The sequence below is a fragment of the Phocoena sinus genome, chromosome 1 (genome assembly GCF_008692025.1).
Source record: "Phocoena sinus isolate mPhoSin1 chromosome 1, mPhoSin1.pri, whole genome shotgun sequence".
In the NCBI taxonomy this organism is placed as follows: domain Eukaryota; kingdom Metazoa; phylum Chordata; class Mammalia; order Artiodactyla; family Phocoenidae; genus Phocoena; species Phocoena sinus.
Window position 1 is genome coordinate 100498156 of NC_045763.1, and position 16929 is coordinate 100515084.

At 38.2% G+C, this 16929-nt stretch overlaps 1 protein-coding gene across 1 annotated transcript in view; it reads left to right on the forward strand.

Moving 5' to 3' along the window:
* Positions 1 to 13846, forward strand: part of CAPZA1 (capping actin protein of muscle Z-line subunit alpha 1) — a 48475-nt gene extending 34629 nt beyond the window's left edge. Inside the window, exons 5-10 of the mRNA XM_032634968.1 lie at positions 2612 to 2818; positions 4693 to 4772; positions 5684 to 5762; positions 8192 to 8263; positions 11475 to 11537; positions 12239 to 13846. Coding sequence (XP_032490859.1) covers positions 2612 to 2818; positions 4693 to 4772; positions 5684 to 5762; positions 8192 to 8263; positions 11475 to 11537; positions 12239 to 12379 — 642 coding nt within the window. The 3' untranslated portion in view covers positions 12380 to 13846. The remainder of the gene's footprint in view (positions 1 to 2611; positions 2819 to 4692; positions 4773 to 5683; positions 5763 to 8191; positions 8264 to 11474; positions 11538 to 12238) is intronic.
* Positions 13847 to 16929: the final 3083 nt, after the last annotated feature.

A 16929-nucleotide genomic window follows, 5' to 3' on the forward strand; every position in this document is an offset into this window, starting at 1 on the left:
TTAAATAGATGTAAATGCCACATTTCTGAATAAGGAATATAAATAATATGGAAAGTTTATCCGATTTAGAAATATAAATAATATGTGAAGCTTTTTCAAATAGATTCCATACAATTCCTAATGACAATTGTAATAGACCATACAGGATTTTTCTGATCAAGAACAATGAAGGAAGACTGATGCTAGCAAACATAAAGACATAAAGCAATGACAGTAGAGCCTTAAACTAAGTAACGTGAAATAGAAGGGAAAAGGAAATAATTGATAAAATGTATGTTTGATCTAATTTTGATTTCCAAAGCCAACTGTATACCTAGATTAATTCCAAGTATAGTTTAAAGGTTAACTATATATCTTTTTTTTTTGCTGTACGCGGGCCTCTCACTGCTGTGGCCTCTGCCGTTAACGGAGTACGGGTTCCGGACGCGCAGGCTCAGCGGCCATGGCTCACGGGCCCAGCCACTCCGCAGCATGTGGGATCTTCCCGGACTGGGGCACGAACCCATGTCCCCTGCATCGGCAGGCGGACTCTCAACCACTGCGCCACCAAGGAAGCCCAACTATTTTTTTTTTTTTTTTCCAACTATTTTTTAAGCATAAAAATTTAGTAGGAAATGGAAAGAGATTCATAACTTGAATAATGATGAAACATTAGAAAAGTTTATCAAAGAAAGTGACTTCTGCAAAAGATTTTAAAAATAAGATTTAAAAAGGAGAAAATATGTACCTCAAACATAATAAAAAGGTTATTCAAATACCTAAGGGTGATGCCAAGAGTTCAGTGGATAAATGCGCAACAGACATGAACCAACTGTACCCAATTGGAGAATACAGAGCAAACATGAAAAGTGTTAGATCACCTACTAATAGTAATTAAGGAAGTACAAATTAAAATTTTAATGTGAATATATTCACCTTGTAGTTACAGAAGTTACAAAATTATAATGAGAAAGCTTTATGAAGGTAAGACTAAGGAAATAGTTTTATGGATTTTTCCTACTGTCATTATAAACAAGGTTTTTAAAGATAGTCTGATGATAAGGACAGAAATCTCAAAAGTAAGAATTCTTTCCAAAGAATTCTTTTTAAGGAGAAGAGAAGACTTTATTTATGGTAGAACTTACAGGGGCTTTCAATGGTAGAAACTGTAACTAGCTTAAAGCTCCTTCAATTCAGAAATGATTAAGTATACTATGGTATGTATAATGAGATATACATATAATGAGATCATATATAGTTAATTTTAAATGGTAACTGTGTCAAAAGACAAATGGCAAGTTAGGGGGAAATATGTGGATCTCAAAACACATGCAAAAGGATAATCTCCCTGGAGTTCTACTAGAAAAACACCAAAGACTCAGTAGAAAAGTGGGCAAAAGTTAGGTACACATAGTTCACCAAAGTGGAAATATAAATGACTTTTCTTTTAAGGTGAAAAGAAATGTGCTTGTACCTTGGTACAACATCCTGTGATGGCAGTTTGTCGATCTCTATCAAAATTATGAATGCATTTACCCTTGACCCAACTGTCCTGCTTCAGGGAATTTATCCCACAGGGGTGCTTGGCACATGTACGTAATTTGTACATAACGAACTTACAAGGACATTCATTGCAGTATTGTTCATAACAGCAAAAGATTAGAAACTATCCATTAATAGGGGACTGGTTGAATAAATTTTTGTACACCTGTACAGTAGAGTCATACATGGCTATAATAAACAAGGAAGTTCTCTAAGCACTACTATGGAAAGATCATCTAGATATGTCAGATTTAAAAAGAAAGAAAAAGTACACTATAGTATTCTAGTTTTTGTGTAAAAGGGGTGGAGAATTAGAATATTAAATTCTATTTGTTAAAAGAAACAGAATAATCTAAATCGGAAATTGGCAAATTTTTTCTGTAAAGGGTCAGATAGTAAATATTATCTGATAGTAAATATTGGGACAAAGAGCCAGCCTTGACTACTCAGCTCTGCTATTGTAGCAGGAAAGCAGCCATAGACCATACAAAAACAAACAAGTAGGGCTGTGTTCAACAAAACTTTATTTACAGAAACAGATGCCACCTCATGCATAGCTTGCCAAAGACAATTCTTGCTCTAAATTAATAAAATCAGTTACCTTTGTGTGGAAAGGGGGTATATGTTGGGAATTTGGTGAATGGGAGATAAAGGTGAGAAAAAGATTTTACTTTATATAGTATTTTTCATTTTTGAACCACGTGATTTATTGTATCACCTATTTTAAATGCTAAGTGTAATGACTCTGGAAAAAGTTCATGAAATATGTGAAAAAGGAATACAAAAGTGTACATATAAGTTATTACAGTTATATGTATGTACATAGGTTGTATATTAAACAGAAACCAAGAAATGAAGAGTATTGTTAGAATGGGGGAAATGTTGCAGTTTAGAGTTGACTTACCCCAAACCATAATATTTTTATAAAAATAAAAATGTGAATTGATTGAAAAATCGATTATGAAAGAGAAATCTGACTAAATGAAAAGTTAATCGTCTCCAGAATTGTATTTGTTTGTTTTGTAAAATGTGACAAGAAGAACTGTCTTTTTTTACAGAGTTACTTATTTTTGTAATTATTCTTTGGAAGGTCTTAATTACAGAACACGGTGACCTGGGTAATAGCAGATTTTTAGATCCAAGAAACAAAATTTCCTTTAAGTTTGATCACTTACGGAAAGAAGCAAGTGACCCCCAGCCAGAGGAAGTAGATGGAGGTCTGAAGTCTTGGAGAGAATCCTGTGACAGTGCTTTAAGGGCCTATGTGAAAGATCATTATTCCAACGGCTTCTGTACTGTTAAGTATCTGCCTGCTTCATTATTAGAGTGTTGTTTTTCTTATATTTACCTTATCATTTGGAGGCTTTGGCCAGCCACAACATATCTTCTTTTTTTTTTTTTGCGGTACATGGGCCTCTCACTGTTGTGGCCTCTCCCGTTGCGGAGCACAGGCTCCGGACGTGCAGGTTCAGCGGCCATGGCTCACGGGCCCAGCCGCTCCGCGGCACATGGGATCCTCCCGGACCGGGGCACAAACCCGTGTCCCCTGCATTGGGAGGCGGACTCCCAACCACTGCGTCACCAGGGAAGCCGTACCTAGAAATATTTTTGTTTCTCCTGTCCTTAAGTGGGTTGGGTATGGGGTGAGGGAAGACATTTCTTCAGTTAAGATAGTAATTCCTGTAGGTTACTTTTCTTCTCCTTCCACCTTGCCCCTCCTCCCTCTCCTCTACTTCTCCCTTCCCTCATCTCTCTCTCTGCTATACAACCAAACCATGGAGCATTCTGCTCCTACTAGTGCCCTCCTCATTACTTATCCACTTCTTAACCCTATGAATTTTGGCTTCAGTCCCTACTCTACAAAAACTGCTCTCTGAGGTACTAATGATTCCTGAATTGCCTGACCCAGTGTCCTTTTCTTGGTCCTTGACTTTTGTATGGCATTTCACACTGAGGCCAACCAGCTACTTCTAGAAATTATCTTTTCTTAGACTGCTATGTCAGTACCCTCTAATTATTCTTACTCTGTCTCTGCTTATTTCTTTACCTCTCCCCTACTTTTGTAAATGTAGGCATTCCCCATTGCTGTATTTCTCTCTCTCAAAAACTCATAGTTTATTTAATGTAGGGGAAGTTACAGAATATTGTGTCAGAAAAGCAATGGGTTTGGGTTCTACCTTAACCACTTTCTGAATGACCTTGGACAAGAAGCTCTATGAACTTCACCTTTATCATCTATAGATAATAACAGTGTGTTTCACTATATTTATTAGAGCAAAAGGAAAATAAATATAAAAACATTTTGTGGACTGTAAAGCCTTTTGTTTTTTCTTTTCCTTGGTGATCACATTTTTGTTCACCTCTCCTACACTAAGCAACAGTTGGTATTTCTAACTCCTAGCTGGACATTTCCATCTGAATTTTCTAATTTGTTAATGACACCACTGTCTTTCTAGTCACCCAAGCATGCAAGTACTTTGGCCCCTTCCTTTCTCTTGCCCTTTACTTGCAATATATTGCCAGACTTTTGACTGTGCTTCTGCATCCTTAATGCCCATTGACACTACCCTATTTTACTGCCTAGATTAATTCTGTGGCCTAACTTTCAGCTTTTCTCCCATTTTACTCTGTACACCAATATTGATTATTATCCCCAAATAATAGTTCTGGTCATGTTGTTTTGGTTTCTGTCCGTTGCCTGTAGAATAAAGTCCAGTCTTCTTACCTTACATCTACTACTACATGGCCTAAATCTACCATCCTATGTTATCTTCCACAGTTCCACTTCACACACACCCTCTAACCTGACAGAACTAATTACCATTGAGTCATTCACTGGACCAGCACCCCCGTTTCCTCCCTGAACTGCCTACTCATCTTTATTCTCAGTCTCTACTTACCAGAATCTCATCTGTCTTGTAAGGCCCATTCTAACTGGTACCTCTCTTGTACCCTAAACCTAAAGCAGTATTTCCTTCTGTATTCATTGTACCACTCTCTTCTCTAGAACTTAACATGTGGTTTGTGTTCATATTCCATGAACTCTCTTGAGTTGTAAGCTTACCCTGTTTGACTCTTCATCTCCCCCAAGGATTTAGCACACTGCTTTTGTATAGTGTTTGTTGCTTAAATATGTTTTCAAGAATCTAACTTTTTTTTTTTTAACAATAGGTTTATGCTAAAACTATAGATGGGCAACAGACCATTATTGCATGTATTGAAAGCCACCAGTTTCAGCCTAAAAACTTCTGGTAAGAAAGTAAATATTCTCCTTTTTTTAATCTAATTTATATAGGAAAGAAACCAAACCAGCAGTTGAGACTTGTTTTTTTATAAATGTGTTTTATTTATTTTTGGCTGTGTTGGGTTTTTGTTGCTGCACACGGGCTTCCTGTAGTTGCGGCGAGCGGGGCTACTCTTTGTTGTAGCACACGGGCTTCTCATTGCAGTGGTCTCTCTTGTTGCGGAGCACGGGCTGTAGGCGTGGGGACTTCAGTAGTTGTGGTGTGCAGTCTCGGTAGCTGTGGCTCGCAGGCTCTAGAGCGCAGGCTCAGTAGTTGTGGTGCACGGGCTTAGTTGCTCTGAGGCATGTGGGATCTTCCTGGACCAGGGCTCGAACCGGTGTGCCCTGCATTGGCAGGTGGATTCTTAACCACTGTGCCACCAGGGAAGCCCGAGACTTGGTTTTTAATCTGACTAGCTTGCGATAAGTTATCTGACTTAGAGGCTTCAGTTCCCTACTGCAGAATGAGGGATTTGGATGGGATCATTTAGATTTCTTCTAAGATTTTATAATTTATCTTTCAAATATTACTGTTATATTGAGTGAGAATAAGTGATTAATAAAGTACCCATTGGGAAGTGTGAGTTTTACTTGAGTTTGTTTAATAATACTTGAGTTACTGCATAACTCAGTGGCCCATCCGTTTGTTTGTGCAAAAGCCTCTCATGAGCAGAACAGGCATGGTTTTCTACTCCAAGATAAAAAATGAAAGGTGAAAGTCAGAATAACTTAGAAAAGGCTTATGATTAGGCCAGTTGGATACAAACTTACATTTGAGTGGATAGAGCCCTGGATTTGTCAAACTGGAAATGACTTGTTTCTTTTTGGCAAATCACCTCTTTCTTATTGTTAATTCTACAGTGTTGTGTGTTTTAATAGGAATGGTCGTTGGAGATCAGAATGGAAGTTCACCATCACACCATCTACAGCCCAGGTGGTTGGAGTACTTAAGATTCAGGTGAGATCCCAATATGTTAATAGGCCATGTTAAAACATCACATCTTTAAAACAAACATGCAAGTTGATACTTGTTCTGACATTAGAAATAAGGAACAGCTCTATGTAGATGCAAAAGGAGATCAATGGTAAATAGAAATAGAAGTTGAAGCCTCCTTCCTAGGGAAGTACTGTAGTTAAACAGAGCTATTCTGGGTTGATAAAGGATAGTCATGTGAACTGTACTGCTTGCTTGTTATTTTTCTCTTTCAAAGATAACCTAAGGTTTTTCCAGGAATTATCAAGCAGCAGTTCTACGAAAGAAGAAAATAACTAATTATTAAGAAGTGACTATATAGCAGCTACTGGAACTTACTTAGAGTCTTTTATGTATCTCGTTTAAATGTGTACATATACATATACTTAAGGTTAACTCTTAGCTCTGAAGAAAGCTACATGAATGGACTTGTTGTTCTATTTTATTTATTTATTTTACAGTAATGACAGGAGGTTTTAAACCAAGTAAATAAAACAGAGGAACTAGAGAGAATGGCCAAGTGTGATAAACCAAGCAGAGTAGATTTCTAATGCTGGTGTCAGAACAGACAGGCAGGTGAATAAGGAGCTTATTAACTCATTTGATGCCTATCTGGATTGAAGTCTTCTGATATCCTAACAGGTTTGACTTTCAAAATTCATGGTGATTTAATTCTTAAGCCCAACTAACTCTGAAGTCAGATTAAACAGTTAATGATATCTAAGAAGATCAGTACCTCATTTTACCTCTATTGTATTGTGGTTAAGTCTTGCTTTAATAACAATTAGCAAGAGTTGCCTTCTGAAATGATATAATTTAATCGAAATATACATAGATGTCATCTGTAACCACTTCTTTCGTACATACTGATTACTTCCTGCTACAAGTAGCTGCACCTCTCTTCCTGGGAGCTTTTCCTAGCTTTAGGAGCATTCTCAACTCAGATGAGGCAAACTGGAAGTATTACATTCATAGCTCTGGCACAGCCCTTAGTGCCATTCAAAAGCTGGTGGGTAAATATGCCAGCTTCTTCACCCCTCAGGTGGGACAACTCTAAAGCATGTTCTGCATAGTCTTCCAGTGTCCAGTGCCCGCAGCTGTAATGTGTTCCTTAATGCACCTAGAACACTTCCTTGCCTTTTCTGTCTCATTTCCTTAGTCCTTACTAGTGCTTCCTGAGATTACCTCCGAAATAAACTTTATCTCACAAATCTTTATCCCAGGGTCGGCTTCTGGGGGAGCCCAACCGAAGAAAATATATTGTTCTATACCTGTTGACTATGTCTATGAGTAGCCCTATGCTCTAGACCTCTTGTAACTGTGGCATCAGTATTAACCTGGCAGCTTACTATAAATTTATGCAAGGAAATTTATTTTCCTCCTAGAAAGAAATAAGTTACTGTGTTTCAGCTTTGCCAAGGCAAACCTATAAATTAAGAGCGCACATCACAGAGGTTTCTGGTAAGACTTTTACAACAGGGCCCAGTACCCAGACCTCATTTATAACTTACCCCAGGCTGGCTGATCACTTTGGGGGAAAGCTTACTTCATTTACATATCTTTTAAAAATCGGAGTGAGAGTTATTTGGAAATGTCATTAAGATATTTAAACCTTTGGTTATTCTATAAGCAAAAGGATAGCTCTGGGAAGGCAACAATTTCTGAGGATTTACATTGATGATAGTCATGTTGAAATTTTTATTAGCAGATGAAACCTAGGAAAGGTTTTGTTACTTTTGGTGACTGTGACTAAACCTATCCTGTAAATTGCTGATACTTCCTGAGCCTTACATCTAGTTGAATGATTAGTCTGTCTCTTGGGTAATCCTCCTTCTTGCTAATTGTTCTCATAATTGTAGTACCCCACTTTGCCGTACTTTTTTTCAGGACTGCTTTTGCCTTACTTATTTTTGTAGCCTGATTTACCAATAGAATATTTATTTTTCAGTCCTGTCTTTAACCCTCAATCAAGCTTTTCCTGCACTTGGTCAGATCTACTTAACCAAAAACGATGATGGTATATATGGAGAGATGTGTAAAGGATTAGGATCCATTAAAATTTCTTGGTTTTCACAGAGAAAAACTAATGTTAATTGATTTTATTTTAATATTTTTAAGTGTGAAATCTTATTTAAGATCTTTGTATTCACAATGTGTAGCACAGTGTCTGGAAAGCAACAAGCCCATAATAAATGTTGTTTATTAATTAATAATGAGTTTTCCCTGCTAAGGAAAGAGAACTCTTAAATTTAAGTCTTCTGTGAATTTTAACCACCATTGTAAATTACCATTGGTCATATTAATTATTTGCTCAGACTTGATAAGTTTGGGGATGGCTGAAGGCATGGATTTGTGCTCTAAGCAGTAAGTTTCTATGTGACCTACATAACTTGCTCAAACATTGTCTCACACAGGTTCACTATTATGAAGATGGCAATGTTCAGTTGGTTAGTCATAAAGATGTACAGGACTCAGTAACTGTTTCGGTGAGTGTGGAATATTTAATGTCTGTCTCACTTTCATCTTGTTTTTGTTTTAAAAAAAATTAGCTTTGATCCTGAGTACTGATTCTTTCTTTTTCTTTTTTTTTTTAAATTTATTTATTTTATTTTTGGCTGCGTTGGGTCTTTGTTGCTGCTCGGGCTTTCTCTAGTTGCGGTGAGCGGGGGCTACTCTGTGTTGTGGTGCACGGGCTTCTCCTTGCAGTGGCTTCTCTTGTTGCAGAGCACAAGCTCTAGGTGCACAGGCTTCAGCAGTTGTGGCTTGCAGGTTCTAGAGTACAGGCTCAGTAGTTGTAGCACACAGGCTTAGTTGCTCCGCGGCATGTGGAATCTTCCCAGGCCAGGGCTCGAACCTGTGTCCCCTGCATTGGCAGGCAGATTCTTAACCACTGCACCACCATGGAGGCCCCTGAGTACTGATTCTGCCACTAGAAATGTAGGTTGTTTTCACTACTTTGATTTTGGCAGCCATTACTTTTTTTTTAAGCACTTTATAAAAGATTCTACTTTTTTATATTTTTAAATTTTTATCGAAATATAGTTGATTTACAATGTTGTGTTAGTTTCAGGTATACAGCAAAGTGATTCAGTTACACATATATATATGTATATATATATATATATATATATATGTATGTATGTATGTATATATATATTCTTTTTTTAGATTCTTTTCCATTATAGGTTATTAAGATACTGAGTATAGTTCCCTGTGCTAAGCAGTAGGTCCTTGTTTTGGGCAGCTTATAATTGTTAGTATGTAACCAGCCCGTTTTGTTGGTTGCTTGATGTTAGTTCATAGTCTTTGAGAATAGTGATAATGGCTTTAGAGAATTCAAACTTCTTTTTCTTTCAGTTGTGAGATTTGCTCAAAGAACAGCAGTATCTTCAACTGATAAATACCAGGAGGAAGGAAAGTTTGCCAAACTAAACCTTAGAGGGGTTATCATTCATACATTCATATCATTAGAGAAACCGAACATTTTTAGGAATATTCAATCAAACAGTATTGTGTTCCATACCTGGAAAGAAGGGACATAATTTTTCGTGCATTCACAGTACTTCTTTATATTCCTAGAAGTTACTGAGCACTCTCAAATAGCTTTTGTTTATGTGTGTTATATCTATCTACCTTAGTAGAAATTAAAACCGAAAAATATTAAAAATACTTATTAATTTTAAAATAACAATAACAGGGACTCCCTGGCAGTCCAGTGGTTAAGACTCCGTGCTTTCACTGCAGGGGGTGCGGGTTTGATACCTTTTTGGAGAATTAAGTTCCCACACCACGTGGCATGGCCAAAAAAGAAAAATCTAAAGCAAAAATAACAATAACAAACCCATTACTTGTTAACCTTCACTTTCACAATAAACAGCTGTATTTTCCAAGTTAAAAAAAAATCAGTGAAAAGAATGTCATTGATTTACATTTTCACAAAGTGTGTAATGTCTGACTTAATAAAAGACAACTGGATTCTCATATGTGCTTCACACATTAGCCCTCAAAAAGTAATGAAGTCGATTGTAGCTTTATTTACAATAGCCCGGAGATGGAAAGAACCTAAGCGCCCATCATCGGACGAATGGATAAAGAAGATGTGGCACATATACACAATGGAATATTACTCAGCCTTAAAAAGAAATGAAATTGAGTTATTTGTAATGAGATGGTTAGACCTAGAGTCTGTCATACAGAGTGAAGTAAGTCAGAAAGAAAAAGATAAATACCGTATGCTAACACATATATATGGAATTTAAGGAAAAGAAATGTCATGAAGAACCTAGGGATAAGACAGGAATAGAGGCGCAGACCTACTGGAGAACGGACTTGAGGATATGGGGAGGGGGAAGGGTGAGTTTTGACAGGGCGAGAGAGAGTCATGGACATATACACACTAACAAACGTAGTAAGGTAGATAGCTAGGGGGAAGCAGCCGCAAGGCACAGGGATATTAGCTCGGGGCTTTGGGACAGCCTGGAGGGGTGGGGTGGGGAGAGTGGGAGGGAGGGAGACGCAAGAGGGAAGACACATGGGAGCATATGTATATGTATAGCTGATTCACTTTGTTATAAAGCAGAAACTAACACACCATTGTAAAGCAATTATACCCCAATAAAGATGATAAAAAAAAAAAAAAAGTAATGAAGTCGAGACTTCCCTGGTGGCACAGTGGTTAAGAATCCGCCTGCCAATGCAGGGGACACGGGTTCGAGCCCTGGTCCAGGAAGATCACACATGCCTTGGAGCAACTAAGCCCATGCGCCACAACTACTGAGCCTGCACTCTGGAGCCCGCGAGCCACAACTACTGAAGCCTAAGTGCCTAGAGCCTAAGCCACCGCAATGAGAAGCCGACGCACCACAACAGAGTACCCCTGCTCACCACAACTAGAGAAAGCCCATGCACAGCAATGAAGACCCAACGCAGCCAAAAATAAACAAATAGATTTATTTAAAAAAAAGAAAAAGAGTAATGAAGTCATCACACATTACATAGCTTCTATGAAACTAGACTGTACATACATAAGAGTGAGAGTGGAAAAGGCAATTAACTATGTCTTAGTATTATTATGAATAGAAAGTAGTTTTGACTCTTTGAAAGGATCTTGGGATGCTGCCCTGGGCATTAAATCTCACCCTCTTTAATTCTGTTTTACTTGTGAAAGAAAGAGAGAGATTCAATTCATTTTGTACCCGAATCATGTAAAGCAAAATGTGATTGATTGGCTTAGAGGAGCCTCTGAGCTTAGAATATATGACTGATATGTCTGAGGGCATCGTTTATATCATCTTAAACCAGAGATATTTTCAAGGCATAAAAATTTCAAGACATCATGATGTCTTTTGGGCATACTGTAGTAGATTGGAAAGAAATGTGGGTTTTTTTGATGAGGACCTGGATTTGGATCCCATCTTTATCATTCAAAGGCTGTATAATTTTGGTCAAGTCACTTAAGAGGATTCTGTTTTCTCATCTGCAAAATGGAGGTGGTAATAATAACATCTATTTCACAGAGTGGTTGTGAGAATCAAAGAAGATAATGTGAATGGGAAAGGTTGAAAAACTAAATTGTTATACGAATGTTAGTTTAGATGGACTTACTTTTTAGTATTTTTTTTATTCACTGCTTACTGAATTATATTCACTGCTTAAGAATTTTTAAAATTCTTATTTCCCCCTTTTCCTCTCTATTAGAATGAAGTCCAAACTGCTAAGGAGTTTATTAAAATTATAGAGCATGCAGAAAATGAGTATCAGGTAAGATGATTTGAAGCTGATTTTTCTAGGTGTAATGCCTTATTTTGCTTTTAACATATTTTGTTACACTTCTCTCTCCTTTGAACATAAATATACATGTTGCTCAGTGTTAGTAAGTGTGAGACTTTGCAGACCTTCTTGCATTCTGCTTACAGTCAAGGTTTTGGCATTGGAAGGTACTACAGATTTCCCCTACTATCCCAAAGTAGAGCGTTCCTGTGAAACCTTTCCTAAGTCCAAATGGCATAAAGCAGAGAAGCAATTACCTTAGAGCACATCTTACTTTCAGGTGCACAAATAATTGAGGTACAGCACAGATGCTCACAGATGCAGTTCACAGCTCCAGCTTGCTTGATGCTGAGCTGCTGAGTGTAATTCCTGAGGAAGGAGCTTGGTGGGGTCACTGTTACTGCTCATGGTGCACCCTGCCCCTATAACAGCCTCACTGCAAAACAAATGCTGAACGCTGTTTTTGCTTTTTGCTTTGGTAAAAGCAAAGTGACATAAAGCAGGAAAAGCGGGGGATACCTGTATAGCCCTTGTTTTAGAAATAATATAGGTGGGCTTCTTAACCTGCTTCAGAGATTGGAGAAATGCTCACTAGAAATCTTACAGCCTGTATGTCCTTAGGGGACTCAAGCATGTCCTTTGACTATATCTGGTTTCTGTTCAAGCAACTTATTTTCTATTATCTATTGCAGACAGCAATTAGTGAAAACTATCAAACAATGTCAGACACCACGTTCAAGGCCTTGCGCCGGCAACTTCCAGTTACCCGCACCAAAATCGACTGGAACAAGATACTCAGCTACAAGATTGGCAAAGAAATGCAGAATGCTTAAAGGCTGAATGTAGGATTCTTCAATACATGGAAAGAAAGGATGCAATGTGTGGTCATATGATAAATAAGTGATTTATAAACAAGAGTGATATTTTGCTAGGGCTTTCAAAGTTAACAGGTTTTCTAGCCTCATGGAATACTGTTGAACCTATAGCATTGTCTTGATTCTTTTGTGTTTTCTGCCTGGTAATTTTCTGTTTTCACTATATCTACTTGTAAATCTTTTTTTTTTTCAATTCTGCCACATTTAATGATGGAGAGAGATATCTATCCTGGAGTCATTTTACTGTTTAGAAAATTTTCCTAGCCATGAAGCCCTGTCACTGACATAGACAGGTAATATGTTCAGTACTTTTCTACCCAATCCTTCAAAGCACTTCTGGTACTTCAGTGGTTTTTACTGATCAACCAACAGCTAAAGAGGCTATGCTACAAACTACAGCTGAATGGAAGACACATTCATCCTTCTCCCTCCAGTTGCTTTGATCATCATTTATAGCATCTCATAACTATAGTTTCAAACATTAGGATTGGGGTTTTTCAGACCCTTTTTGGAGGCAAAGGAAGTTTTCTGGAAGTTCCATTATAGCCAGCTTCTCTGGGGAAGTTGTTTTTAAATCCAAAGACTTGAACCACATTCCCTACAAATGAACGTGTTTGCTTTCTTCCCTTCCATCACTGTTTCCTTCTCATCTAGTACCATTATAGTTGTAGACATGTGCATTTTTAGAAGAGTTTTACCCACTTATTATTATTTTTTTAATATTCAAAAACTGCTGACATACTAGGGATATAATAGAGTATAAAACTTGAAAAAATGCAGATGTTGAAGGAATAATAGGTATCTTGTGCTTTAATACTTTGTGGCAGAATTGTACTATAAGCGAATGAATCAAACAACTATGTTAATCTCAAACAAAAACTAAAAATGAACCAAAGTGAGAAGGACAACGTTCAGACTATCTTTCTATTGTAACCTGTTATTTAAGGGAATACTAGTGATTTGTTCTAAATAGGATGTAAAACTTTTTCCAAATTACTTCCTCAGTCCTGCCTGCCAACTCAAATATAACTGTGATATAGCAACCCTCCCCAAGTTTATTGGCAGGTAAGGTGTGATCTCAGAATACACAGGTAACATAGATATGATATAACTGGTAATGGTGGATTCATTTACATTGTTTACACTTCTATGACCAGGCCTTAAGGGAAGGTCAGTTTTTTAAAAACCAAGTAGTGTCTTCCTCCAAATACATGTCAAAAGAAGGGTTTGTGTTTCAGCTTTGTTTCTGCTTGGTAATACAGTCAAGCAAGAGTTTATTTCCAAGTGACCCATTGAGCTCTGTAAGCATTTTTTTTATTTCAAATAAAATATATTTGTATTATTTGTCATTCATACTATCCATCCATACCACACTATCCTCTGTATCAGGTAGTCCAATAGAAATATACCTGTTTTGTTCTTAAATTGTCTGAGTCTCTCCTTTTTGAGCCAGTCTCTTCAGCCTTTGTTCTCAAGGTAAGATATGGAACTGATCTTATTTGATGAGAATGTTCAGGGTTTCTGAAATTGGTTTCTACCTTCAACTACTATAAATTCAGTGACTATCCAAAGACTTGCAAAGAACAGCTTTTTTTTTTTTTTTTGGTAGCCATGCCATGTGGACCATAGTTCCATGACCAGGGATTGAACCCATGCCCCCTACAGTGGGGAGCGTGGAGTCTTAACCACTGCACCACCAGAGAAGCCCTACCCCCCTTTTTTTCTTTTTTAAAGTTTGAGCAATTTCTCTATGGATCATACTGGTTTACACTCAGTGGCTACTGGTGTTTCAAAGGCTTTGTTTTGGGGTTTCCATTTCTGTCAAAAAGAAATATCTAGTTATCTTCTCTTCCTGTCACTCAGAAAACAAGGCCCAAGTAATTATAGTTACTAGGTAGGAAGCAGAAGTGAAAGAATCCCTGCACTGTGAACTTCGGTAATATTTCACATCAACTTTAAATGCTGCTTCCTTTCCATATGAGTTTAACTTGCTTACAGACGTGTGGGAAAGGCTTCTGTCCTGTTTCCCAAAATGGAACCAGAGGCATTTCAGTGCTTCACCTTCCATTCAAGGCCAGTTCAAATTCCCACCCCTTTGAGGGACATTTAGGTGTACTACACTATGTACTTGTAGTACAGGTTCAAGCGTTCTGGCCTTTGCCTTTAACTTACTAACCCCATCAGCCTGCCCCATAGATTTCCTTAGTCCATACAGACCTTTGTAAAGACTCTTAATCTCTTGGCCATGTAAAGCCCTTGGTTTCTTATATAACTGGACGTCAACTCTCCTTGCCAAGTCCTACACAGACCTCCTGATTTCCTTAACCTCCTTCAGCAGAGAATTTGCTTGAATTGTGTCTATTTTACCACACTGCTGAAATCAGCCTATGGTATCCTAGGGCAAAAGTTTCCCAGCCAGAGGGAGGGGAGTTTTCTGTGAGGCCTCACTCCTATATTTGCTGAAATTTTGAAATTACTGCTTCATTTGTGCCTGGATGGTTGTGCTTCTGTTAGTTGCCTAGTTCTAGTGCCTGTTCTTTTTTTTAAAATAAATTTATTTATTTATTTATTTTTGGCTGCGTTGGGTCTTCGTTGCTGCACACGGGCTTTCTCTAGTTGCGGCATGTGGGCCGCTTATCGCGGTGGCCTGTCTCATTTTGGAGCATGGGCTCTGGGTGCATGGCCTTCAGTAGTTGTGGCTCGCGGGCTCTAGAGCGCAGGCTCAGTAGTTGTGGCGCACGGGCTCAGTTGCTCCACGGCATGTGGGATCTTCACGGACCAGGGCTCGAACCTGTATCCCCTGCACTGGCAGGCGGATTCTTAACTACTGTGCCACCAGGGAAGCTGTGCCTGTTCTTTTTTATAATCTAGAACGCATCTAGATTCATGAGATACTTAGCAAACCTTGGCACATTTTCTCCAAACTCACAAAAGACTGATACAATCTGAATGCCAATTTATAAATTCATAATTTAAATAGAACTACCAAGCTACTTACTACTTGGGAAATCAAAGAAAGAAAGTAAGACTGGTAAATATAGAACAAAACTGGCTGGTCCCATAAGATAAGCTGAGCTAACTAAAATTCTCACTTGAACAGAGTATAAAACAGAGTAGGGAATTCCCTGGTGGTCCAGCTGTTAGGACTGCATGCTTCCACTGCAGGGGGCACCCTGTTCCAGGAACTAAGATTCCGCAAGCCGTGCAGTGCAGCCAAAAGCAAAACAAAAGAAACGGTACAGATCTAAGCCCTCTGAGGGCAGAAACCAAACGTATCACAAAGTATTCTTACGTATGTTGACTCATTTACTGTGGTTATGTTCTGTAAAGTTGCCAGCAAACACTGAATTAGTCATATTGAAACATTGCTCCTAGAGGAGATACAGAGTTAGGTTCCTGCAAGCATCTGGTCACAACATTTTTGTCAACCGATCAATATGTAATCTTGGTTTATATGTTTTTATTTAAATCACCTTATTTAATATTCATTTTTATTCATTAACAGTGAACTCACGCTGACAGCTAATGCTATCACAGGAACTTAACATGGGAATTTTCTCTCTAAGGGACATCACAGCCTTAGGAATACTAGGCAGCATTTCAGCACTACGTAGGCTTGGGGACCATTTTAAGTAGTGAAATCAACAAAAACAAAAAACGTGACCACAAAATAGACCACGAAAAGGATTTTTATTATATGAGCCTGAAACAAGAAAGCAGGACATGGCCTTGTTCCACTTCAGCTGGGAACATACACATTGGGCAGCTCAAATTTTTTTTGCCACTCTTCACATCCACAGACGACTACAAAAGTGCCGCAAATATTGATTGGGGGATTCCTAATTTTAGTGAGTAGGTGAATTTGCAAATACAAAATCTGCAAATAATGAGGCTCAGCTGTACCTGCCACAGCCATTCCTTTGGTCTGTGGTAGACTGACCAATTTCAGCATCTCAGTTTAAGGGCTGTTTCTAGTTGCCTTAGAGTAGTCTTAGTGGAATACATAAAGTTAGAGACAATTCAAATGCTGAATTGTAGAATCCAAGTAACTATAGAGTAACGTGAATTTTGAAAAAAACAGGGCTTTTAACATTCTTCTCCAAAGTATGGTTATCTTCGGAGGCTCTAGGTTTGTTCCAGTAATGTCATTGGCCAGAGTTAACTTTCAGATTGCCTTCAGTGCTTATTTAGTCCCAAACTAAAATCAACCTTACTACTTTAAAGTCAGATACTTATAAGTACAGATGGATTTGGGGAAGGCTTCAGGAAAGTGAGACTTGAGCTGGTTTGTGAAAGGTGGGAAGGAAGACCATTCTAGCCGTCTAGACAGTCACATGTGAAAATAACGATTACAACTCCAAGGGAAGTGGATTTTTCCAGACGAAACTGGTTTAGAGAGGTTCCCTTGTAACAAGCCACATAACATCACATTTTCACCCATGTTTTTACTATACTACAGCTATTTGTGTATGTTTTGTGAACATCCAGGAGACAGGCATAATTAGAGA